Source organism: Etheostoma spectabile, chromosome 5 (assembly GCF_008692095.1).
Source record: "Etheostoma spectabile isolate EspeVRDwgs_2016 chromosome 5, UIUC_Espe_1.0, whole genome shotgun sequence".
Taxonomy (NCBI): domain Eukaryota; kingdom Metazoa; phylum Chordata; class Actinopteri; order Perciformes; family Percidae; genus Etheostoma; species Etheostoma spectabile.
Genome location: NC_045737.1, coordinates 26,126,938 through 26,152,585, shown reverse-complemented (window position 1 = coordinate 26,152,585; position 25,648 = coordinate 26,126,938). Strand labels below are relative to the sequence as shown.

The 25,648-nt window shown below is 41.1% G+C and overlaps 1 protein-coding gene across 6 annotated transcripts in view; it reads right to left on the bottom strand.

Annotated features, from left to right (window-relative positions):
• Nucleotides 1-25,648, bottom strand: part of mctp1a (multiple C2 domains, transmembrane 1a) — a 144,412-nt gene that overhangs the window by 28,542 nt on the left and 90,222 nt on the right. For all 6 annotated transcript variants that reach the window (XM_032516581.1, XM_032516583.1, XM_032516582.1 and 3 more), the window contains 6 exons: nucleotides 22,420-22,522; nucleotides 21,503-21,605; nucleotides 20,832-20,933; nucleotides 20,229-20,303; nucleotides 17,866-17,985; nucleotides 10,159-10,275 (listed from right to left, as the gene is read on the bottom strand). In XM_032516581.1, the coding sequence (XP_032372472.1) occupies nucleotides 10,159-10,275; nucleotides 17,866-17,985; nucleotides 20,229-20,303; nucleotides 20,832-20,933; nucleotides 21,503-21,605; nucleotides 22,420-22,522 (620 nt within the window). The remainder of the gene's footprint in view (nucleotides 1-10,158; nucleotides 10,276-17,865; nucleotides 17,986-20,228; nucleotides 20,304-20,831; nucleotides 20,934-21,502; nucleotides 21,606-22,419; nucleotides 22,523-25,648) is intronic.

Below are 25,648 nucleotides of genomic sequence, written 5' to 3'. Positions count from 1 at the left end.
CCTAACCACCTCCAGAACCGCACAGACTAGTTTGGAGAAATCCAAAAATCATTACTTAACAAGACAATAGCTTTTGTCCTTTTTGTTTTTCATTGGAATAAGGGGGGAAACTATGTGGCGGCTGACATAAGCCTCTTATGTAAATGCAGCTTCCCACACAAACAAAGAGGAGTTCAGAACAGCAGAGTTGAGAGGGTAGAGTCAACATTGCGTTTTTGCGTGTGCGTGTTTGTGTGTGTGTGCGTGTATGTGTGTTCTATCAATAGCTCAGAGTCACTAGGGCAAAGTTGCCTGTCTGACTGTAAAGCAACTGGTTACCGTAATTCCTCAAATAAAAGCCGTGGCCTTTATTTACCTAAACTGCAGAAGGTACCAGGCTTTTATTAGAGGCAGGCTTTAATTTTCAATTCCATCTCTTTGATAAGTATAATTGTTTTAAATAAAATGTTTTAAATCAAAAGCCATACCATTCCAGAAACATTTGCAAAAATATCACCATACAACAACAGCCAGAAGGGCGACAGAGCAATTTGGGTCAGAAATAATCGAACACCACCACTGTGTCAGTTTGAACCCTGTAAATGTACCACTTTTTTTTCTTTTTTTTTCCAAATACAGGTACTACGGTATTGTTGGTAGATTACAATAAGATCATCTTACAGTAGTTACACCAGTATCTGATTAACCTTTGACGGTAGCTAGCTAGCTTCATTTCTGGCTGCAGGCTAATGCTTTTCCTTCCACCTCTAGCTAGCTAGCCATGCTCTGCTCTCGTCGGCTCATCCTACTGTTTCTTCCGGTCTCGCATTTTTTTCACGCGAGTTTTCCTCCGCATACTTTAAAACTCCTTTCGTTTTGTTGTTGAAAAGTCTGTCACTAGCACCAGAGCTGTCATTCTCTGATGTCACTGAATGAGAGCCGTGTTACAGCCAATGCAGCTATTGCCATCTGTCGGCACCAGTATGTTACTACTAACTACACTTGGCTGAGTAACACATACAGCCGCATTGACTAAAATACCTGTAAAACAATAATACTTTACATGAGTACCGTAATCCATGAAGCTGAAGTGTGAAAAAAGCATGAATATATTGTTGAATCTGTTAAATGAAATTGGTAGAAATGCACATTACGATAAACTTGAAGGCATATTACATGAAAGGCACTTAGGAGATTGTCCACACAATTTTTTTCCCGGCCTTAATTTGAGGCCAGCCTTTAATTTTCTGTGTTGACCATGCCCCCGGCCACTATCAGAGGCCCAGCGTCTTTATTTGAGGAATTACGGTATTCTTAGTTCACTGAGACTCCATCAGTGTCTAGACAAATAAGTGTGACTGTTCACAGATCACAATCTCTCTATTGATACAGAATACATTCACAACAACAAATACCAGAAAGGGAATTCTTGTGCTCAGCCAAGGCAAAAGATACAGACGTGATATTGTAAAATGAAAGCCTTCTGGCAACTCTAAATAAATGAACTATAACTGTTTATAAAGTCATCATGGTTCCTCCCAAATCCTTTCACCCGTGCCAAAATACAAACATAATGGATTCCACCACACAGAGGCTTTACTAGGGCACGCCTGGCACATGCTCTAAACTTTAAACAAAGGGAATGAGCATGAGCTAGCTGGAGAACCATGACTTAGAGAGACAGAGAGAATGATAGAGTCGTTTGTCTCCCTCTGCTCTCTGCTCTCTCACTTCTAGCGCCTCTGGTTACAGAGAGAAGTCATGTTTCCTGCAATGAGACACAGTGTAAAATTAATAAATAAAAAGACATGGAACATGTCATCTGCCCTGAAGATTGCCACGGCTAAATGTGCACACTGAAGCTACTGTCTCAGTCAGAGAGGATATAAATTACCTCAGTGCAGCAGATGAATTCCAAACATCTTTCTTTCTCCCCCCCCCTCTCTCTATTTGTCTCATATTCTTTCGCTCTTTCTAAGACCTGTTTGGTGTATGATATCATTTGTCTGCTTATCCCCCCATTATCATGTTGTTTGAATTACTATCATTACAGCACGGCAGCATCAAAGCCCTGCTGTCGACAGGATTGTGTCGAGCTCATGTTGCCTGCAGAGCTGCTCCAGTCAATTCAATATCTACTGAGGTGGGGATTAACATATTCAGACCTATTCAAATTATACAGGGATGATGCAGGCTACTCTTATAGATTACACTGTGCCCCATAAATACATACAAAGGTGGTGATAATATAAAAGACACACAAAGAATATAAGTGAGAACAATGACATTGAAAGTTCAAATGGCTGTAAAAAGTAGGAACACATCTGTTTGGCTGTATGGCTTTTACCTAAAATGCTGATTGGCAAGAATTAAGTTTCTGATCCAAGCACAAGCTCTGCTACATCACTCAGATTTTTCCATTCTTTTCAAACTTTCCATCAATGCAGAAATACTGTCTGTTAAGAACAAAACTGCTGTCCATCCAAATTAATTAGGGTAAAAAAGCTCCATTACTGTATCTGTCTTGTATATTACTCTGCATGTAAAGGATTTGATTGTGTGTGAATGACTTCATTTTTAATTACACTACAGTCTAAACAACCAATCCAAATCAGAGGTGGTTCTTATGTTTTAGTGTATTCTTCAATGCATCCTTGCATGACAATTGCTTTACCCCATTTGGTGACTTGAAAACTAAATAGCTAAATAGCTAAACTGGGACTCTCCTATGTTTTGCTGCTTCATGTTAGCAGTAATTTTCATTCAGCCTTACAGAGTGAGATATTTCTCTTCCATTAACTGTTGCTCTGTGCCAAATGTAATGCACAGTGCTAGCTAAAATCTTCCTGGACTAAATTTGAATAAAGTCCAAGGTACACGAAAAGCCCAGCATGTGTTTGGTTGTGGTGTTTTGCTGTAGGGACTGACAGACTAAGATGATAAACAAGTTGTAAAAAGTGGTAAAAAGGAATAGCAAAAGAATGCTTTTTAAGAACTGTCTATCAGGTAGAAGTGTTTGTTGCTCCACTGATTCTGGGACAGAATCAAGGACAGAGAGCAATCTCTTAGGGTCAAAAGGGATCATTACTGTGGCCTTCTGTTTACAAGATAGTCTCACGGCTCTGTAGGGTTAAGGTGACCCTATATCCATTAACTTAAATCAGGGCAGCATTTGTAGCTGGGCAGTACCTGTAGCATAGTGTCTTCAATTTAAAATTGACCAATCTTTATTGTAAACTCCTTCTTCCCCTAACTCGAGCAAAGCTGACTCTGACTTTGATGTTGTTGGTATGGTAGTGGATTAGTACATTACCTACACTAATACAATGTGAATAAAGCCAAAACCAGTTTTAAACTGAGGTTACAGGCAAGAATAACCCTGCCATAGAAATATGGAGAATATATTTTAAGCAATAAGTCAAAATAATTAAGAAAGGCTAACTAAGTAATCAACTAGATATAGTTAGCCATAGTTGTATATCTACATTGTAAGAAATAAAAGGAGTGTTTAAGCCTAACTCGACGGGTCAGGAACAAAAAAAACTGTACTTCGAAGGGACAGATGGTACTTTCATGGAAGTAACAGAATAGACCCTGTCTGGATCAATGAAACAAATGCACACACACACTCCACAGAGGGAAGGTATAAATCCACTACTTGAAGTAGTAGCTACATCATTTTTACCCCTCCTCTGAAATGCCTCTATACTTGGCCCTCTCTCTCTGCCTGGTCGGGCTGAGTTCCACTATCTCCCTTCCTAACCTTCCCAATGACAGCCGCACTGGGAATTGACGCCGAGGCAGATATCCCTGCGAACATGAAGATATACTTTCTGCTCTTTTTTCTCCCATTCCTCTATCCCTCCCTCCCTCCATCCTCCTGCTGCTCTTCCTCTTTGATACGTGAGGGGGTTTTAACCTCTCCAGCTGCTGAGGTTTGGCCGACTGGCTGGCTGGGGGATCTCAAGGCCCTACTTGGTATGCATTGTCCGTGTGTGTGTGTGTGTGTGTGTGTGTGTGTGTGTGTGTGTGTGTGTGTGTGTGTGTGTGTGTGTGTATTGCCTACACCACAGTTTCCGCAGACTGGGGGAGGGCTGTGCGTCTGATAAGGGCTGCTGGCTGAGCGTAGCTGACCCACGCGGGGCCTTCACAAGCTGTCAGAGCTGTGGCCCTCAGAGGGGGGCCCTTCCATCTGCAATGCCCCAGCCAGGGCTCACCCAGCAGGGGGCCAGAGAGGGGTAAGGCCAGGGTGCTACCGGACCTGGAGCCTGGGGTGAGAAGGTCGGCTTCATATTCATAAAAGCAACATCAAATATGTGAGGGTTGAATTTCAAGATAGTAATAGTGCCCAATCTACATTTCTGATTGCTTATTTGCCAACTAAACAGCAAGAGTGTATAGTCAGGGATTCAATTCAATTTTACATGCTCCACTAGCATTGTTGAAATAGCGAGTAAACGCAGTAAAGTCAGTGATAAGATGTCTGTCCTTCTCAGACAGATGATGCTGTCTTGTCTTATTGTTTCTCATACTCACTTGTGGAAAAGAGGGCTAGAGCTGGTACACACTTGATGTGCAATCTATTCCACACAAACACACTCACATCTGTAGGCATTAGCTCAAGGTTTACACTGAAAAACTCGCAGCTACGGCGGTTGTACTGTATAGACAAAACAACAACAAGCACTGAGACAGACACCCTGAGCTGCTGACGTTGTTAGCAAAGAGCACAGACAGTTACAAAGGTTCAGTGTGATGAAGGGAGTTAAAAAAATGGAGGGAAAGGAAGAGAAAGAGAGACAACATGATGAAAAGGAAGGCTGGGAGGATTTTGCAGTGGCATTCCTGATGCTCCCAATGCTACCGTCCCGCTTCAAACTATGCCCGTCGCCTGTCTTTCTGCCTGCCAGCCTGCCATCCTATCTGCCAGTTTAGCAGAGACAGAGAGGCAGCGAGAGGAGCAGAGATGAGCGCGGTGATGCCGGGGCGGCACGGGGGAAATCAGTGGGGCACAGGCGCTCCCAGTTAAAAGTGACATGACCTTTTGATTTTGTCACCTGTCACCAACTGCCATGTCTGACTCCGCACTGAGGAGTGCCTGCCATCCACTGCTGTTTTCCTCTGCCTTCGTCGCTCTGTTGCTCCATCTCTCTGAATGCCGCTCTGTCTTTTTCTGTCTCCCGCTCCCACTCCATCTCTTTTTCTCATTCTCCTTTTCTTTGCAGAGTTGCGGTTTTACAGGGAAAAAGTGGAGGTGTGACTTTCTGGAGGAGCTGAGGTATAATAGGCACCGTTTCCTCTTTTCCTTCCAGCATGCCTAATATTTACTCCTCTCTACCTGTGTTGTGCGTGGCTCTTAATGAGGGCAGATGTCAAGGCACAGCGTGTTTAGAGACGCAGTGAAGCTTTTTTTTGGAGATGCAAAATCAGGGAGAAAATAGAATAGATAAAAATGGCAATGAAGTCTTGTTCTAGAAATGGTTCCAATAAAATCAGACATTACTGTCTTGAAAATAAGACACACAAGATTATTTTTTTTACTAATGAACAATACACTGCTGCACACCATTTGCTTCACAGACAGGAAAGTAAAGATTAAACTACAAGTAGAACTACAGGGATTTGAACATGTACAAAATTACAATACTAGTAAAAAAAATTCAAATAAATTCTAAATTTTTTATTCTAAATGAAGTTCTATTGAGTGATTAAACTATTTGTTTTGTGGAGTGGGTTGAAAGTTGCCAGCTTGATCTCGCGGTTGGAGACATGTCTGTGAGTGTAAAGTATCTTCAGGCCATTAAGGTCTTCTCTTCTGTAATAGGTTGGTGAATCTAGTGGGTGAATATATGTAATGGTCTAAAGCATGGGATAAAGATGATGGTTCTCCAGTGTGACAAGGCCTAATTGCCCATCATCCCGTGGTAGAAAAAGACATCACCATGTTCCGTATGTGCCCTCTACGACAGCCTGCACTAAAATTAACACCTTCTTAACATCTGGTAAAGGCCTTTCTGGGCCAACAGAACAGCAAGGAAGGATTTCTATTGGGATGTGTCTCTGCTCCTTAATCTCGATGTGCATCATATACACTCATGCAAACAGGGCTATGAGAAGATACACAAATACGTGCACACACGCCTTGCAGCCATTTTCTCTTCCAGCAGAGCTGCCTGTCCTCTGGTTGACCGAGCCCGGCCTACTGGTAGCTTCCTTTGCAACAGGCTTGGGATGGATCTGAGGCCATAATTGCTCCAGGTTTTAAAACAAGATAGAGATGGAGAGGACATGATGATGTTATTAAAGTGCTCCTCCACCTCCTAACAATAGGGAACACCACACAACTGCAGAAAGTCAGGATGTGCATTCCTTAATGGTACATTATTAGCCTTGGATATCAAAGCAGTATCAACTCTTCGTATATTCATAAGCAACAGCACACTTCTTTGTTTGTGTGTTTGCCTGAGTGATGTTACAGCGTGACACACAGGTCAGCTTATCGTGTAGAGGAGTCAGGGTTCACAGGTCAGAGTGCTACATGATAAGAGAGGAGGTCGGCAACCTTGCCGGTGCATCGCCTCCTTTAACCACTGTTCTGAGGACACTCCAACTGCTTAGCAGGTACTGGTCAAGGTTGGGGCGAGGGCAAGGAGTGCTGATCCGAGATCTGTTTGCAAAGCAGCATGTAACCACACAACACTGAGTGACCCTGAGTGGTAAATTACAGCGTGCAGAGAACACTCTGTTTGTTTACTCGCTATAGACAGGGTTATAGACTGTGGTTGCGGTGTAAAATCTGAAAAGGCTCCTCACATTGAACCCATCAGATGAAGCAAGGCCCTTTCGTTTATTAGGAAGTCTGTACTCGAGCGTACACTATTTTTTTGTTTTCTCTTTTTCTTCCCCCACCCTATCCCGTTCTCTCTTTCTCACCCTTCAGAGTGAGTTCAGCAGAGATTCCTTTGGCATTACCCTCACCCCAGACTGCTGGAAAACCGCAGCGCTCCGGATGCTGACCCTTGCTCGGCTCAGCACAATGCTTTAATTTGGTGTGTTGTTTAAAGTAATTAGAAAGCCTTTTTTCCTTGTTTTCTTTTCTATTCTTCTCTGTTCTCTGCCAAGTGCAAGAGGGAAACAGTGAGTCGTCCATGACTTCAGCTTGATAAAGACTCTGAAGAAGAATCCAAGGGACCGGGAGAGGAAGCAAAGAATGCAGATACTGTACGCTTGAGCTGTACCCACTTCCCCCCTGCACCGACGCAGATTGGGAAACTCAATCTGAAAACAAACAGGGACAGGACTCCAGGGATACTTGTATCTGAGTGTGAATGTGAGTGTGTGTGTGTGTGTGTGTGTGTGTGTGTGTGTGTGTGGTGTGTGTGTGTGTGTGTGTGTGTGTGTGTGTGCAACACGCATGCCTGAAAATAAAGCATGCTTCCACCACGTTACGTTAGCTTTATGCTTCAAATTTAACTTAAGATAGTGATATCCTGACTGAAAGAGGCAGAGAGTTGATAATGGAGCAAGGAGAGAGGGAGAGTTCATCTCATTCACCAATCCTGAGGTAGTGAGATTGCAACGCCAAGACAACAGAGACGACGATTGTCAGAGTTTTCTTTGTGTTGCCTGTGCCGCACAACTGTCACAGCAGCAAGAAAAGGAGCATTAATGGTGCTAATCTTTGACAATTAATTCCACGTTCATCGGATATATTGTAGCAAAGAAGTTGTGTATGCATGCTTACACACACACACACACACACACACACACACACACACACACACACAGTAGATAAAAATACACACATTTTTAACACACAGATTTTTTCTCTTTGTGCACACACTGTATTTCAACCACACATGGAAGTACCATGCAAACACACACCTGGAGTGCCTCACACGGGCAGCTGTGGTTCTACACATTGGTTGTGGCAAAATCATAACCTTGGAATAAAAAGCGAACATACCAGACTGCATCTGACCACCATAATAACACACACAATATTCGCAATTCATGCATCATGCACACACCTGCACGTTTAAATATACTACATATACGCCGTTGCTGCGCACTGCGTATTTGCCACTGACTATTTCACCACCAGCTCAAACAAACTTTTTGACCCCGACTAGCCAATAGCAGCACTGTCCCTCTACTCCACACATATCGAGCCTGTCGAACTGTAAGAAGTCCAAAACACACCCACTTAAAGCCGTGGTTGATTGTGTGCACATAAGAGAGTGGATACATTTAACTGAAAAGTCAGATATTGATGAAACTGGAGTGCTCTCATGGCTCACAAGCTAAATGAAACTGAACTAACGTGAAAAAGCATATACTGTAGGTTATAGTTGATGGCAAAGATTTTAAATGTCTGCTTCCATCTTGACGAACCTAAAGTCAGTCGACATTCGACAATATGTAGTCCATATTCCTAGACTAAATGTGGAAGTACATGTCAATCAAAATGAAAGTGTTTTGATGCTACTAAGACAGCATCAGATATTAAACTGTCAGTACAGTTGCAGTACAGTAAAATGTCAGTACAGTAATAATAAGTCTCCATATCCCCTTTTGTTTCTGAGCATAGGACACCTTTGTAGAACTGAGCAGAACAGTATTGTCACTCTATAGGTAATTGCCATAAGAGTATCAACAATATCAACATGTCTTAATGTTGCAACCAATTCCTAAGGTACTTGAGACACAATAGTCCCTTTCAAGGAAGACAGAAAAGCAATTCTGCCTGAAGTGTACGTACATGTATGTGAAGTGAGTCGCAAATTACAAGAATATGTAACCTTGGTTGCCTCATTTTAATTAGGAAGTGCATGGGAAAAGAATATCATTAGGTCTGGATAAATACAAGCAGCAGGTGGGGGGACAAATCATCACGCCGTGTTTTGTCTTGGGCATGTCTTTTTTTTTGTCAAGCAATGTCGCCATCTACAGGCAAATAAAAATACCCTCTGAAATTCAAGTCTGTGTAATTCACAAATCAAAAATGGATTTTATTTGGTCTGTGAACCTACTGGCAATTGCAAACATTTAATTCTTGACTTAACTGTGAATTTTACTATGTACCACAAACTAATGTACAACTACCTGATTATTGTCAAGTAACAGACAGCTTTTATCTGACACATGGAGGTTGTCTTATAATGACTTAATTGTCAACTTTTTAAATTAAAAATATGGAAATAGAGGCTTATAAATAGCGATGCTTAGCTCTGGAGACTTAACAAATAAATCAGAGTTGTTAGTTATGTACAGTTTAAATCTAATTCCATTTTTATGTGTAATATCACAACAACACAAAGCAGTTTGGTTCATTATAATGACTGTATTTGATATATCTTCCAAATCCAATCCAATCCAATCTAACCCAAAGAATCCTTATGAAGAGGTAAACATAGATATGTAGACGGCAAGAGACTGCAAGAAAATCTGAGGTCTGTTAACTGGTTATTTCCAACTCAGTCTTGGAAAAAAGGCACTTATTAAAATTAATCACTTCATTGTTCACGCTCACTGCAAAGTCCAGCTCTCGCTCTCGTTTTCACTCTCTACTCTCCAAATGTGCCTGGCCATGATTAAAACATGTCTGTTTCTCCATGACATTGCTTTGACATCATTTAATTGGTATAAGAGATAAAAATAAATGAATTAAATAAATATACTACCAGGTAAGTGGCGTAACGTAGCTCAAGGTGACAGCCTATTATTTCTCCCTTTTCTTTGCCTCAAAGAAGGCAAAGTGAGAATTGCAGTGAGAATGCAACTACTCATGGGGCAGATGGAGTTTATTTTTTATTTAAAAAATAAAAAATTCAAAAATGCTGAAAGTTTCCTCAAAGTATATTTTAAATGAGTGTGTATTATGCTCATGTCTTTGCTTCTTATAAAAAAGCATGCTTTCTCACTCATCTGTACTGTATCTATACTAGTCATAAACACCTGTCACATATTTTACAGCATAAATACATAATGTCTCATGAATTCCAGCATCAAAGAAATTAATGCAAATAAATGTGATCAATGCGTTAAATATAACAAGAGTGTAATGTCTCTATGAAGATATTGTGCCCGAGTTTTAACCTTGCACTGTTTGTGGAAAGAGGCTTTTACAGTGAAATGAAAGAAAGGCGGAGGGATATCAGAAGCTATGGGGTTACTCACCATGTCTTGCCTGGTATCCTTCCCCGATGTAATTAAGATGTAGTTCCAGGCCAAAGGCAGTAGCAAAGCCAGAGGAATCATATAGAGTTCAAAATTCCAAACAACGATGACAAAAAGCTAAAGAAAGAGAGAAAAAGACAAAACCATCAGCAAAGGAAAAGTGAGAAGAAAGAAAAGTGAGAACAGTGTGGGCAAAGAATGTATACATCCCCATATTGACCCCCGGTGAGGCAAACTCCTGAGAACGTACGCTGGCCATATGTGTGATTGGAAACGGCACACATTCAAACACATTCATATGCAGAATCATAACCACCGTGGAACAAAGCGTAAAAATAAGACTGGGCTTTAACAAAAGGTACAGGCCTGGTGTCGGTGAGCCTAGGTTCAACACCCTGACCCTCAAGGCTTCTGGGCCCTCAGCTAAGGAGGAGGACACTGAAGAGGATGAGTATGAGCCGTCAGAGCTTCTTTCCTCCATGCCAATCATCCCAGAGAGTGAGGTCATGTACCATTTCAGCCGCAGCACGTCAAAGCTGACCCTTCAATACTCAACCCCAAACCCCAGCCTCTGACCTCACACACCCCACACCCCGAGTCCCTAACCCTGTCACTCCAAGCCCCAATACCCTCTCTCCTACCCCAAAAGACTTGTATGCCCCATCTCTAACCTTCTCTGCACCCATCTGCCAAAACCATAACCTCTAAACCTCCCCTCTCATCACCAAACAAGAAAGTACCATCTGAAAATTAACCTTTCCTAAAACCCTGTATTCTGGTTTTGGCAGGGCTCTTTACCCTCTTAAACAGATTATTGCGGTGGTTGGGAGAAGATATATGTGGGAAAGTAAAATTGCAAATGATGGAAGCTTGTTATTTTATGGCGGCACTTTGTGAGCGGTTTTCAAAAAGTTTAAGTGGAAAAAAATGGCATACTTTGTGGGACTAAAATCTGCCAGAAACAAATAGAGCAAAAGAATAGTTATCTTTTCTAATAATGCTATGTATAAGTACACAGAGATTTGTAATGATTCATTGATAAGACTTCAGCAATTATCAATCATAACAAATGCTGAAAATGCAAACCATGCTTAATACGAGTTTTAACCTTGCACTGTGTGTCTTTTCAAGCAAAACATCTTTATCAGAAGTACAAGAAATCCATTATTTCAATCATTAGCAAGGATGTTTTGATGGGAAACGTTTGGGGGGGGGGGTGAAATTGAGACTAATACAATATAAAGCAGATGTATTGGTCTGTGTAAAAATTACAATCTATCATGTTTGGCTGAGAGAGAGAGATAGAGGGAATAAAAACAGTCTCTTTACAGTCTAATGTTAATGTGTCTATAAGGTTCAACAGCCCCTAAAGTGGGTATGCACTTCACTCATTAACACACACACACACACACACACACACACACACACACACACACACCAATGTAAACAACAACTTTTACACTTCTTATGTAGAAAAAGTTTGAAAGGCTCCAAACATTTGAATACAAGTATAACTCCCAGACGCAGAGTATACAAAGCAAAAAGAGACATAAACTAAACATTAGAAATGTCCAGTACATTTACATTCTGCTTTCAGCTAAATTTATTTTTCAAATAAACCTGAATGGCCTTGTTGCAACAACCAAATCTCCCAAAAGGATTGAAATCATTCTCCGCCTCTCTGAGGCTCAACTTAACTTTCTCACATACAAAGAGTCTTTCTCTCTGATAGCGGTGTAGGAGAATTGGAAAGAAACTATTCAATAATTCATATTTGTAAACTAACAAGCAACACAGCCATTTCCCATCATACATCAGAAATAGCTGTTAAGACAGTGTAAGCTCAGCAACAGAAACTCACATTCAGACAAACACATTGCTCACATACAGTACATGCACATTTTCTCTACATAATGTTACCATTCTAAAATGATCCATCTTCCTACAAATTCTAATTTACAAGTCTGTAATGCTAATAAACTCTGAAATAATCTGTAACCAAACAATGTGCAATAGAGGTGCAGATACATATCTTCAGTCAACCAAACAAAAGGAGCTCACTTGTTTTAAAGCTGTTCTGGTAAAAGCTATAAATACCTGCACACTTACAAGTGTTCCTTACAAACACTCAGCTATAAATATACTGTGCAGAAGGGATATATTATACAGTAAATAAATGAAGTGTCTGGTTTTATAATTGCTCATGGTATCGTTATCACACAACAGACAAATTAATTGTTCCTCACTGTCCTGATGTTTATATGAAACCTTAAAACCCTCTTTCATGTTTTCAAAAAAAAAAAATTCTTGCTTTCTTCTCCATTTGCCTAAGGTTGTTTAACCTGTCGTCCCCCTTCATTCCTCCTCCATTCGGTTATAGTAGCTGCGGGCGACGTTTTGACTGGCAGCTAGAGGAACCGGACACCCAAGCTCAGCAGTGGCCAGCCCTGCCCCGTCTCCGTGCCCCCCGGCTGGGTAATAGGGGCCCTGCAGTGCCTGGACCTTTCCACCAGAACTGAGCGATCACAGCCCACCCCCCATTGCTTGCTACACCAGATAGCAGGCTCTTCGCCTGGGGAAGAGGGAGTGGGAAGGAGCCTGCTGTGGACGTCAGTGACCAGGGGAAGACACTGGGAAAAAACAACGATAAAAACATGCTGGATCGAAGGGGAGAAAAGGGGGGGAAATGATAAATGAAGCTCCAGATGTAGTCTATGGGAATAATTTGTAGATTTCTCTGTGTGGTCAGAGACACATTATGTAGTGGTCAGTGACAGAGACAATATGAACATGCACACAGAGGGACGCTTACCATGCTCCATTCTTGCTTTTCTCTTTAATACTGCTGAATTCCTACCTGTGTGGTAATGTAAAAATACTTGAACACAGTGTGCTGTCTTTCTCGGTATATGAGCTTTGATATTATTCAAATTATGCAAACTCTCTAATTTAGTTTTATGAGCATGTAAATAAATACATAACAAAAACTAAAATGAAATGTTTCTTTCTCATACTACCATTGTAAGAAATATTTGTAATTAACCAAACTACTAAAGAACATAAATATCAATTTTAGAGTTAGTTTAGGTCTTCATTCCATATGGGACATGGGATTTGGTCAAAGTAGTGCAGCAGTTTACCTTAAAACATCAAATCTACTTAGTCATAAAAACCTATCTTAATTTCTTTTTAAAAAATCAGATGTGTGCTTCAACATATCTTTGGTGAAATGCACAAAAACATTTTAGGGAAGAAACTATTCACTTGTCATAAAACAAAGTAAAGCAATATTTTCTGCTGTCAAATCTGCTAAACCATTTCAAACACAGTTAAAGGCTACATTTGAACTGGGCAAACTTCACATCCAAGCACAAGCTGTAATTCAAATGAAATGTATAATTAAAATAGACAACCACTAACACAAACAAAGTCAAAACATGGCAGATTAATTTGTAATATTTGGGCTAAAATACAAATACAAAAATTCAGCAAACTAAATTATTTTGACAGGTCTCTGTGGCTGAATTTCATTAGTTAAAATATTTGATGCTTTCTCTTAATATAAAAAAAGAAATCCCCCTGAACACAAGAATATATATTAAAAAAGTTAACAAAATAGAGAAGTGAAAATGATTTATTCAAGCATCTCAGTGCGGCACGTCGAGAGTTGTATCTTGCATTATTTGTTTCAAAACACAACGCGCGTCCTTGCAGCTCTGAGCCGTGGCGCTGTGGGAGGGTAATATTTAGTACTTTGGCTTACATTAACCACACACCAGGCTAACTTTCCTCCTGCTCTGTCTCAGTGGAGTGAAACTGAAGTTTGGATTTCAGAGTTCCCCTTTATCTCTCTTACATCAATTTCCATGCTGGCACTAAGTGTTGCCAGATAGCAACTAGAAGTCCTGTTAAGTTCGAGGGAACAGGGGAGGGAGGGAGACTGTGTCCTGTTTGTGAACGGACCTACCCATGATTCAGTGGTGCTTGACTGCCCCCTGCTGTACTCCTGCAGAATATAGATCTACAGCACAATGTATGCTGTTCATCCGATAAAAAAGCAGCCTGAATGACTAAGCCCAATGTGTCAAAACCAGTCATTTTGTAATAAAATAAAAAATTAAAACAAAGCATCCACCATTTCATGGCCACAGTAATGAAACTGCACACGATGTAAGAAGTAAAGATGCGGAGTCCCTGACATTTCAACAAAAGGCCTCACGCAGTTTCTGTCGAGTCTCTATCTCTGGTGATTAAACTCTGACTTGGTATTCTCTGTTAGTCATGCCACTATATTTCAACTATCATTCATTTTGCAAATCAGAAGAGCAGTAAAATGTGAAAGTATATCTTTCAAAGCTGTCCCTTGCTGTGGGCAAAGACGAACTCCCAACTTTTAAACTTTTAAAAGTAAGACAGGTTCTTTGAAGAAGAGTCAAAGGAGCAATTTAAAGAGACCTGGAGTGGTGTGTACCACTGACTGCTATGGCGTCAACCAGACATGTACACACACACTCACGCACGCACACACGCGTGTACACACACACACACACACGTGCACATGTACACACACGCACACACACACACACACACACACACACACACACACACACACACACACACACACACACACACACACACATGTAGTTGCTTCTGTACCTGCTTTTTTTTTCTTTTCTTTTTTCAGCAGGGTGAATTTTTATCTAAATGCAAAGCAGGTGATAGGTGCTCCAGTTTCCTCTAGAAGTAGCTCCCTTGTCTGGGCTCTCTTCCTGATAAGAGTCCTACTTTGCCTGACATAAAAGAGCCCGGTATCATTTCTCCTGCCTCCCCAACAACCCCCAGCTCGCTGCCCTCGCCCTTCCCCGAGCTTCACAAAGCTCCCTCTATTTGCTCCCAATTCAGGGCCCAATTGCAGATAAAGTTACAGCAAATTTGTTTGGAGGAAGAGCTGCTGAGGCCTGCGGTCCCTGGGGCAATAACAGCCTTGTCTTGCAGGGACCGTGGGGAGAGCTGGCAGCAGCAGGAGAACAGAACCCAACACCGCTCAGCCCCACAATGGCCTCAACTCTCTGGGAGAGAAGGCAAAGGGAGAGGAGGGAAGGGAGAGATAAAAAAGGAACAGGGATAGATGGATGGATAGAAGGGAGAAACACTCAGCTTGCAGGTGTGGAGAGAGGAAGCAGACGCTTAACCCCGAGACAGGGAGACGGAGACACCAAGACCCACCCACCCACCCACACACACACACACACACACACACACATACAGACACCACCCATCAAGCAGGACAGGAGGTAACTCCAGTCCCGTCCATTGTGCCAACGCCTCAGGCAAAGCTGCCACGGTAGCTGATTCACTGTCGGGATGGGTGGGTGACAGCAGTGTGGGTGTGAGAGAGAGAAAGAGAAAAAGAAAGGCTGCATGTGAGACTATGAGATATCTCTCTTTCTCTCACATGCGCACAAAACACACACAACGTACACACTAATCACAGCTGGCACTAACGGGCGATGTGTACATGCGGCTGGCATTTCAGAAGCGGGCAGAAGGAGAGTCAGAGACCATGGAGAACATTTTGATATGTTTTTATCGAGGGAATGTTGTGAAGTGACACAATATGACAACTGCATTTTGATGTAGTACTATTGCATGCACAAAATAACACAAATATATGAAAACACTTCCCTCCCTCAGGCTCACTTAGCAGTTAAGAAGTGTCCACATTTGTAAGTTTAGAGGTTGAATTGCCAACAACTCCACCACCTACAGCCGTGTTGGAAAGTTAAGTGTAACATCTGTCTAGAAAGACAGCCAGACAGAAACACACACGCACATGTGAACAGACACATGCCCGTAATCACACACAGCCGTATACCTTCATGAACGCACCACCTTGGCCAGATGGCCCCCCATAAAAACCCACTTAAAGAGATGAGCGAAGTGATTAAGAGGCCTCTCAAAGTGAGGGAGAAATGAGAGAGGGATGAAGAAATGGAAGGGAAAGGAGGGAGTACCTGTGTAGAGGAGAGGCCCTAAATACTCTGATGCTTTTAGCTAAGCACACTTCTACAATAACAGACTCCCAAAAGAGCAAGAGAGAGGGGGAGAGAGGAAAAGCACAATGACACCTAAATTTCAGACTTTCTATAAACTATAAAACGTTACGTCCTTGGCCTAGATACATCCTTTATCGTCTTCTGAATACTTTGAATTTAAGTGAGTACAATTACAATATGAATAGTCAGCACTGTTACTCAGAAATGGATGTACTATATGTTGTTTCCAAAAGAGGGTGAAGGGCTATACAAGACATGTGCATGTGTGCTGACATTGAGGCATTTTGTCTGACATTTTCCTTTTACTTCCAAGATAAGGGGGGCTCATGCCCAGTTTAGAGAAAATGCAAGCGTATTTGCACATGCCAGGCTCACACATGAGCGTGCTTGCACACACACCGAGGGAAAATGTTAACTGATCAATACTAGGTCTCTTCTGACCCATGTCTTGTGATGACACTGTGACCTGCTGTACAAACACACACATACAGCCTCTACAGAGGCGGAACTGGTGTCAGACAGCCAAATGCTGCTGATGTCTAATGTCTGCTGTGGAGACTCTAAATGCCCCCATGGTAAAGGGCTGAGGCATGGCGGGTCCACCTGTCCTGTAGCTACTTAAGTCAGGACACTAAACCAGACAGGATTAAATGCCTGCTCTGTCATCTTTAGGGTAGGAACCTCCATGCAGCCGCTCATCGCCCTGCAGGAGACTGTCTTTTACTGATAGCTCTGCTGTCCAATTACACATCACCTTTTAATACCAGACACATATGACAGGAGGGAGAGGGAGAGAGGGCAGAGAGAAGAGAGAATAGATGAAGAGGAGGCTGATGGGAGAAGAGAGAAAGAAACTGCCATTTCCACTGTCCTGTCTGCACGAACAGCTTGACACACTCCAATAGATTATAGATGCACTTCTTAAGTATTTCGATGTCTGACGGTCTCATTTAAAATAATGTTTAGGCTTGAACACCAACACTCCGCCCAGCAACTGAGTGCCAAAACAGACACTTGCCATGTATATAGCATGTGTGCTTTGACATTTAATACAAAGACAGTTAAGGGATGTAATCGAGACTTGATATTATATCAAGACATTTGAGTGTGTGAGTAAAAGTCTCTAGTGTGGGTTACAGTGTGGGAATGTACTTAACTGTGCTTGAGACATCAACAAGCTCTCGTGTTAGAGTGTGCAATTACCAGTGAAGGATCCATACTTTGTTAGCAGAAATGGTCCTACAGCCTCTGTGAACATGTTGCTCTCCTGCTGCGTGTGTGCAGATGTTAACTGGCATAAAAAGTGTAATCAGTAAAATATATAACACATTTTGTTAGTCCATTTAGAATGGTACTGATCCATCAATGTGAGTGGGGTTCATTTAATATCAAAGTGTGATGGAATTATTCTAACAAAATAGTAGGCCCAACTACATTTAGGTACACTTCTGAGATTGTCTTTCTTCCACATCTATAAATTCTTAATACACCAACATTAATGATACAGCATAATCATCTTTGTGGCAAAATGATGATTGTACACAAAAATAAACAAGAAATTAGATCCTGTTTTAGTTTCTGAGCAAATTTGTATGTGTTTTGCTACAATTTATGGTACTGTACATGTATATCTAAGTGCACCTCTACGTACTAAAAAAGCACAGATGCTCCTCTGTGGAGAGTCCCATTCAAAGCAGCTGTTGATGTAGCAACCTGTGTTGATCAGGAACATGATGCAGCGTCTAACTCTGTTGAAGTTTTGCAACAGCAGCTGAAAATGAGACAAAAACAAAACAAGTGAACATTTAAGGCCAGAAATGTAGCAAGGAAAACAGCATGGTGTTATTTACATGATAATTCACTTCATTGTAAACGCATAAGTACATACATATATAAACCTATGGTAAAAACAGACCTAATAACATGCTGTACTGTAAATATGTGACCGATGAGATAGTGCATGACAGCAAGTTTTGTTACTTTTCTACATAAGCTGTCCATGTACTGTATAGTGTTTAAAAAGTTTTTTTAAAAGAAAAGAGAAAAAAGAAAGAAGAATTATTATTACAAACATAAGTTCAGCAATTACAGCCCATCTCTGATCTAGACATTTGTTAGGACAAACTGTTAAAGAGGTCAATTTCCCCTCTTTTATGTTAATTGTGCTGTGATTTCATCACAATTCAAAAAGTAAATACGTTACATCATACAATTATCACCTTAGTTTAAATGGAAGAACGTCCTAATATGGTAAGTTCAAACCCCATTGTGTCTCATTCAGCTGTCACTTTGGAAAGTTAATTGGAGCATTAACTTTTACAACTTGAGATTTGCAGCATTGACCTCACTTTGGCTTCCATATTACAACTTTACATCACTGAGGACACCATGAGGTGTGTTTTACCTTCTTTGGATAGCTATATATGGATGTGGAGCAGCATACAGGACAAATGGTGCTTTGGGTGTGACAGCCTGACTCACAATGTTTCTTTAACTCTCCCAGTGATAACGTTAAGTACAATCATAACAATTTCCAACTCAGTCCCTGAGGGTTCTCTGTGCATTTTGGCCAGATATGAGAGAACTGGCTAACTGCTGTCCTCCCCATGGGTTGCCAACCATTCAGGGAATAGCATAACAGCAGCACAGAACGCCAACCACCCAATCAGGTCAAAACCAGGACAAAGTGCTCCCAAAGGACAAACTGTCTCTGCAGATTGCTGTACAAAAAAATTCTAGGCCATTATTTTACTCTTTGGAAAATTGCTTGTGTGTGTTTGCATGTGTGTATACTGTGGGTGTTCAGTATGTGTTTGCAGCACTACAGTAAAGTTTATTGTCTGTACTGTATGTATGTGGTTACGAGTGGCTTGGCTGCTTTGATGAGCGTGTACAATTATGTGAAGCATTTTGTTGCCAAACTGAGGATGACTGTATGGTGTCCTGCTGGGGAGACAAAGACCCTGAGGACAGCAAGACTGAATTATCCTTTTCCACGTTCCTCAGCGCAAGCACTTGATGTACATGCTTTACTCTTCTGGGCTCATTATTGCCATAACTGCCTAGATAAGAATATTTCATTTTCCATGAATTATTTTAAAGAGTGCCTTGAGTTATTCCTTAAAAACACTTATAAAAGTGGTAACGTCATTTATTAAGTAAAATGTCATAACTACAAATAAATGGTTTTGTTGGCAGGCAGCTTATGAGTTTTTTTTTCTTTACTGTGTGTGTGTGTGTGTGTGTGTGTGTGTGTGTGTGTGTGTGTGTCTCTGTGTGTGTGTGTGTGTGTCTCTCACTAAGCAGCAAGCAACAGCAGGGGAGCTGCCACCACACAAAAGAGCCCTCACGGGGCAATCCTCTAAAGCAGCCAGTGACATCATCATTGCGAGACGCTGACATGGGTCATCTCTATGAGTCAGAGGCGAAATGAAGATGAAAAAAAGATTCAGCACTTGGGAGTAAAGCGTAGAGTGAGCAGAGACAGAAAGCAACAGTGAAGGCAGAAACAGAGAGGAAAAGAGGGAATAGATGGAGGGCTGAAAAAAGCGTTTTCTGTGCTTGGCTGTGCATGGCGCAGCATTGACTGCTGAGCCCAAACGGTCACTCATATGACATGTCTGATGTGGGCCAGCCCCTACTATTCAGCCCTTTGTGGTGCCGCCACACTGAGCGGCGTGACAATGAAGTGCAAAGCAGCAGTGGCAAAGAGGGCCAACTATAAGGATGGCCAATCTACTTATGCACCCCAGAGCTGACAGCTTGACATTTCTATTCACCACTCAGAGTGGTTGCAAGGGGGGAATAGATGAGAGGAGGGAAGGGAGAAAAAAAAAAAATGCTGTTTTTCCTACAATCACGTTATTGTATCTTGCCCACACAGTTGTTGTGGTTTACAAGGTGCCACTCTCCAGGCTTGTTGGTTTTGCATCAGACATTTGAGCAGAATAGGGTGTATGGTGGTAGACACAGATAAAAATGAGGCGGAGGGGTAGAAGATACATGTTGGCTGACCTGTTTGGACACTCTGGGCTCCTCCTCAATGTACTTCTGCTCAATGGGAATCAACGTCCCAAGACCAGCCTTCACCTGGAGGATGGAGTGAACACACACAGCCTCATTAACAGCAAATGGTGAGATGGAGATTACATTAATTTAAAATAATAATAGATAAATAAAATGGCAGAGATGATGACAATGTATTAGCCTATAGAACTTTATATTTGTATTAGTTTTTGAGGTTTTTCTAACACATTGTGTAATGATCTTGGCAGCACATGCATAGAGCGTGCCCCATGTCAGAGGCTAGAGAGAGCGGGAGAGAAAGCTGTAAGATGGCCGCTATAGGACACACACAGCAATGGTGAATGGGCGAACAAAGGCTGTTGAGAGGGAGTCTTCGATAATTAAAGCCAAAACGAGGACAAGGGACAAGGGACGAGGGATGAGATGGAAGCAAGGGAGGGGGGGACAAACAGAATAAAGACAACAGCAGCAGAGGAGGGGATGCTGGAGAGAACAAGAGAGGGATGGAGGAAGAGAATAATGGGGGGTGGGGGGCAAAATAAAAAAATAAAAATCAGGGTGGAGAATCAAAAAAGCTAAAGAAAGACTTACAGCATTAAAAATCACGTCTATTTCGAGAAAGATGACCCCTTTTGTTGGCCCTGTCAGCTCCTTGCTTTTCAAGGCGTAGGCTTTGCGTTCTCCATTTTGGATCTGTGGGAGAGGGACATGACAGGCGTCTGTCTGGCAATACCCGGCTGAATCGGCTCCCCGGGCCACCTTTGAACCCCAGCTGCTGGCGCTGACAGGGAACCCAAAACAACTGTGGCAACTCTGACAAGTACCTGTTCATTACCCACTGCAGCTCGGCTCTGTCAAACAGAAATTAACTATCCTGGGGAATCATACTGTACAACAGAGCATGGATATATTAGACTCTCAGTGCTTTCACAGCCACATCTATATTTTTTCAAATACAAAAGACACTCTTCTGTCTCTTTTTCTATAAATCGCATCGTTCCATCTCTCAATCAATGTCATTTTCATATCATCTCTCATCCCTTCACCTTCTTTTTTCTAAGCTTCTCTTCCTTTTTTTATCCTTCCTGTCATTTCTTTTTCTTTGTGAAATAATAACAGTCTCATCTGTGGAGTGGCAAAAATAACCTCTGCTTTTTATATCTTTCACGGTGTTTTCATTCTTTCCGTCACTCTATGTTCTCTCTATTATCCCCAAAGGAAAAGAAAAAAGAAACACAGACAGAAATCTGCCTTTGACTCACATTTAGCAGAGGAATAGCCACTTTCCCCAGGAAGTCTGCACTTCTGTCTCGGTCCTCGTCGTAAACAGTGACCTCAAGTACCGAATGGATGTCCTTCACGTTGCTGGACCACACACGCCAAGACAACACCAATGACATATATCCTAAAATATGAGTTACAAACTGAAACATTGTGAAAGCTATCATGTCATGGAAAAGCTTCTCTAAATGTTAGAAAAGACTCAGACAAATGATTTAAAATCTGAAACACTATATGAGGCATAACAAATGCCTTATATTGGAATACTATCTAATAGATGGTTACATAAATGTTTAAACATCTCCATTAACATGCTTTATGTCATATTCTATTACATTACTGCATGAGCTAAGTAGAATTAAAGTGTGAGGCTCAGACATGTCATCTTTTGAAAACTAGGCTAGCAAGAAGATAGCTGATGTTATGTATAGAAAGGAGGCTATGAGAAAGATGTGCACTAAAAGAATGACTAAATTAATCCGTCCCATCACTGGGAATTCACTATTTTGTACTCTAGAATAAAATGGTATCATATATGCTAGAAAGTATGCAGAGTTAGATCTACATTAACATTTACCTATGATGTCAATGTAACTATACAATTTAAACAAAATGTTTTTAAAATAAATGTAAATGTCTTCCTGGATTTACTGTAGGCATTGAACACATTTTAAAACATTGCTAAATAAGCAAGACTAGAATTAATTTTAAAAAAGAAACGTTGCTGAATGCTATGAATGTAATATGTAATATATAATAGGCTACATATATACATACATACATACACATAATGCATGAGACTGTTCAAAAGGTACATGTTAAAAAACACATTTTTATTTTCATTACTGCAGTGAGTGCAAACTGTGTGAGACATGTGGGTATTGTAGAAGCCACTCACAAAGTGAAGACCTTGTTCCACTCAGGGTTGAGGTTTTTGTAGACTGTGTGTGTCTGCAGCCGATCGTTACTCAGCTCCACCACGCAGAATGGGTCACTCTTACCTACCGAGCAAAAAAAAAAAAAAAAAAACATAGAAGAATGACTTTCGTAGGAAAGAGACATTTATACATAATATGCATAAATACAGTAGACACTAAACTTTTGTAAGCTTGAGGTTTCAAGGAAAGCGAGAATCTTAAGTCATTTCAGCAGCTTTTGTCTATCTCCAATCCCTCATGTTATTAAGACAGATAGTGAATAGCATCCTCCCCTTATATCACATCAGCTCCAATACCCTGGACTTATCGGACCTGTCATAATATGATTCTTTCATTTTTAGCCCTGATGCCATACATATTATAAAACAGTATATCAGTGGAACAGCTGCAAGCCATTTCTATCAAGACAGTGGAAACATGGACAACTAGAAGATAAGCTCCAGGACAACTTTGCCCTGGGCAGTCACAAGGAGGGAGTGGGAGAGTGAAAAGAGAGAGAAGACTTTGAGAATAGATGGTGCCGAGAACACAGAGGGCGATGTGGCTCTGAAGGCCACAGAAGTTCAAAGTAGAAGATAAAGACAGCTGAGAAGGGGTGTGAGAAACATAGCTGGTCCATGATTAGCGATTCCAAGCGAGCGGTAAGACGGTAGCGGCAACAGCGTGGAGAAAGAATGAGTGAAAGCAAGAACAATATAAGAATGAAATGATCATCATCATCCTCCATTCTGCGTTGTTATATTGACATAAATGTAAATAAAATAAAACAGTGAATTTAGTTAAAATAGAAATTTACCCCACATGTTTATTTAAAGGGAAAGCATTGCTGAACAGAGCTTCTATAATGGCAGCAAAAATGGTTTCCTGGATATAAAAAGTGACATTTTGCGGTAATAACAAAACATACAAATACATGTACATACAAATAAATTAATTAAAAAAAACTCAAGGATCACACAGGAAATAGTTTGAGTTATTTGTTGCTGCCAAACGATAAAACTTGAATGCACTGCAAATTAATTTTAAAGATCTTCAGATGTTATAAAACATAGATATGATATGTGGTTCACTATAAATCATATTCATTGATGCTAATTCATTCCGAACAAAACTTTCAATTCAGAATTTACTACAGTTATGTAACTGGGTAGAGAGAGAGTGAGGAGAAATAAACATAATCACAGAGTTATTTCCTCCTCCTGAGAATAGCATATTCAGTATACTATAATAATCAAAACCAGTAATGTCCTATATATTCTATATTTGTTTACTAACATCGCACATTTCAATTTCTTTGTACAGAAAAAGAAGTGAGACCAGCTCCCCATGCTTGCCAGCCCACCTCCGTTCAATTGCCTCAAAATGAACTAAAAACAACAAAACTCTTAATTCTGGCTTTGATCATTATTTTTTATTAAAACTGTTGGGAGCCGTTGTGCTGTTTGTTCAAGCTTATCACTTGAAAAGACTGGGTCAGGAAGTTAAAAAAAAAAATGTCCCACACGAATTCCCTTGGAAAATAGTGAGAATTGTGAACTGTTAGTAAAGCATCAATGTTGCATAATGAGACTTAAAGTTCTGCCACATTTGTGTGTGTGTGTGTGTCATTGATTGGTGTGATTTTCTTCAAATGTTGTGACAAGGGCAGGACATTTAGTGGGTGAGCAAAGTAAATGTCACCGTGATCAATGCAGAGCCGTAGGTGTTCCCTTTCATATCTGTTTGTGGGGCTCTATTGATGTAGTGTCTGAAGTGGATATTGACAGCTATGACTCCTACAATAGAAAACAAGATACATTAAAATAGACAAAAGACAATAGACTCAGCAGCCAACTTCTTAACGCATCTGTGTACATACTTTGTTAATCATATACTGTACATTTCTAAATTTGTCTTTGGACCCATCATTGATGCACACAAATTAAAAAGACTATATTTTTTTTCCAGCAGTTTTTATTCAATATTTTTACAGTAGTGGATATCTAAAATCGTCCTTAATCATCCTGGCACTTCCATAGCATAAACGATTATAATGTTGTCCTCACAAATCAAGTCTGATTAAATTTAAATGCAATCATCCAAATTATAAGATGGAAATTATCTCTGCAGAACCCTGTCCCTCCCCCATTTTTTCTCTAATATTCTGTTTTTAATGACATGGCAGGCTGTGTTGCCGCGGCAAGCCAGTTGTCATTGGTGATGAACTTTCACCTTATTGGCCGTCAGCACCAGAGGCAGCTGTCTTAACCAATTACACGCTCAGGTTTGAGCGCCACTCAGAGATCATCCAGGTAATGTCCAAGCAAAGCTCCTCCCCCCCTCTGGGTCCCGTCTCTGTGGCGCTGGAAGGAGGTTTGAGCGAGGAGCGGGCTCAAACTCATTTCAGTGTGCCTTAGGATAAGTGTGGAGGATGAATATAGTAAGGAGACGAGGGTGCGCACTGTAATAGCCTCGCAGGAAGCTCAGAGTTAGTGAGGAGTTTGACGTAGGAGAGGGAGCGCACGCTCTCATGTGTCTGTATAATCACAATTAATTATGATTCACATTTTAAAATGTAAATCAACCACATATTTGTTGCATTTATTACAGTACGATGAGGTTATACAAGTTTATCTACAATATTCTTCCACGTGTCAAGTGATATCTTGCAGTGCAAAGATTTTTGATATTTAGTGAAAAAAAGAAAGAACTCTACACGTGCTGTGGTGTTGCCGTTGGAAGTGCAGGTGTGTGTGTGTGTCCATGTGTGTGTTACTATTGAAATGTTCTAACAGTATAGCATCCACTCAGAGGGACAAGAGCTGGCAGACAAAAAGGATTGTTGGTTTTAGAGACTATTTTCAGTTATCCTACTCGGGCTGGAGAGGAGCTACTCCACAAAAACACTTCAATTAGAGAGAGAGATGGCCAGAGAGGAGAGAGAGGGGAGGAGCAGAAAAAGATGGGTGAGGAGACAGGCAGCCTGAATGGGAGAGATGGTGAACTCTCTCTCTCTGTTTGTCTGTGCGTCTGTTTGTCTCGCACCTTGCTCCTGACCCCCTCTTGGTCTGGGCTGTTAAAATAGGGTGTTCATGTGGTTGAGGGCTCTTATGTGGCTCTTACAGAGCTATTGTTTCACACACACACACACACACACACACACACACACACACACACACACACACACACACACACACACACACGCACACA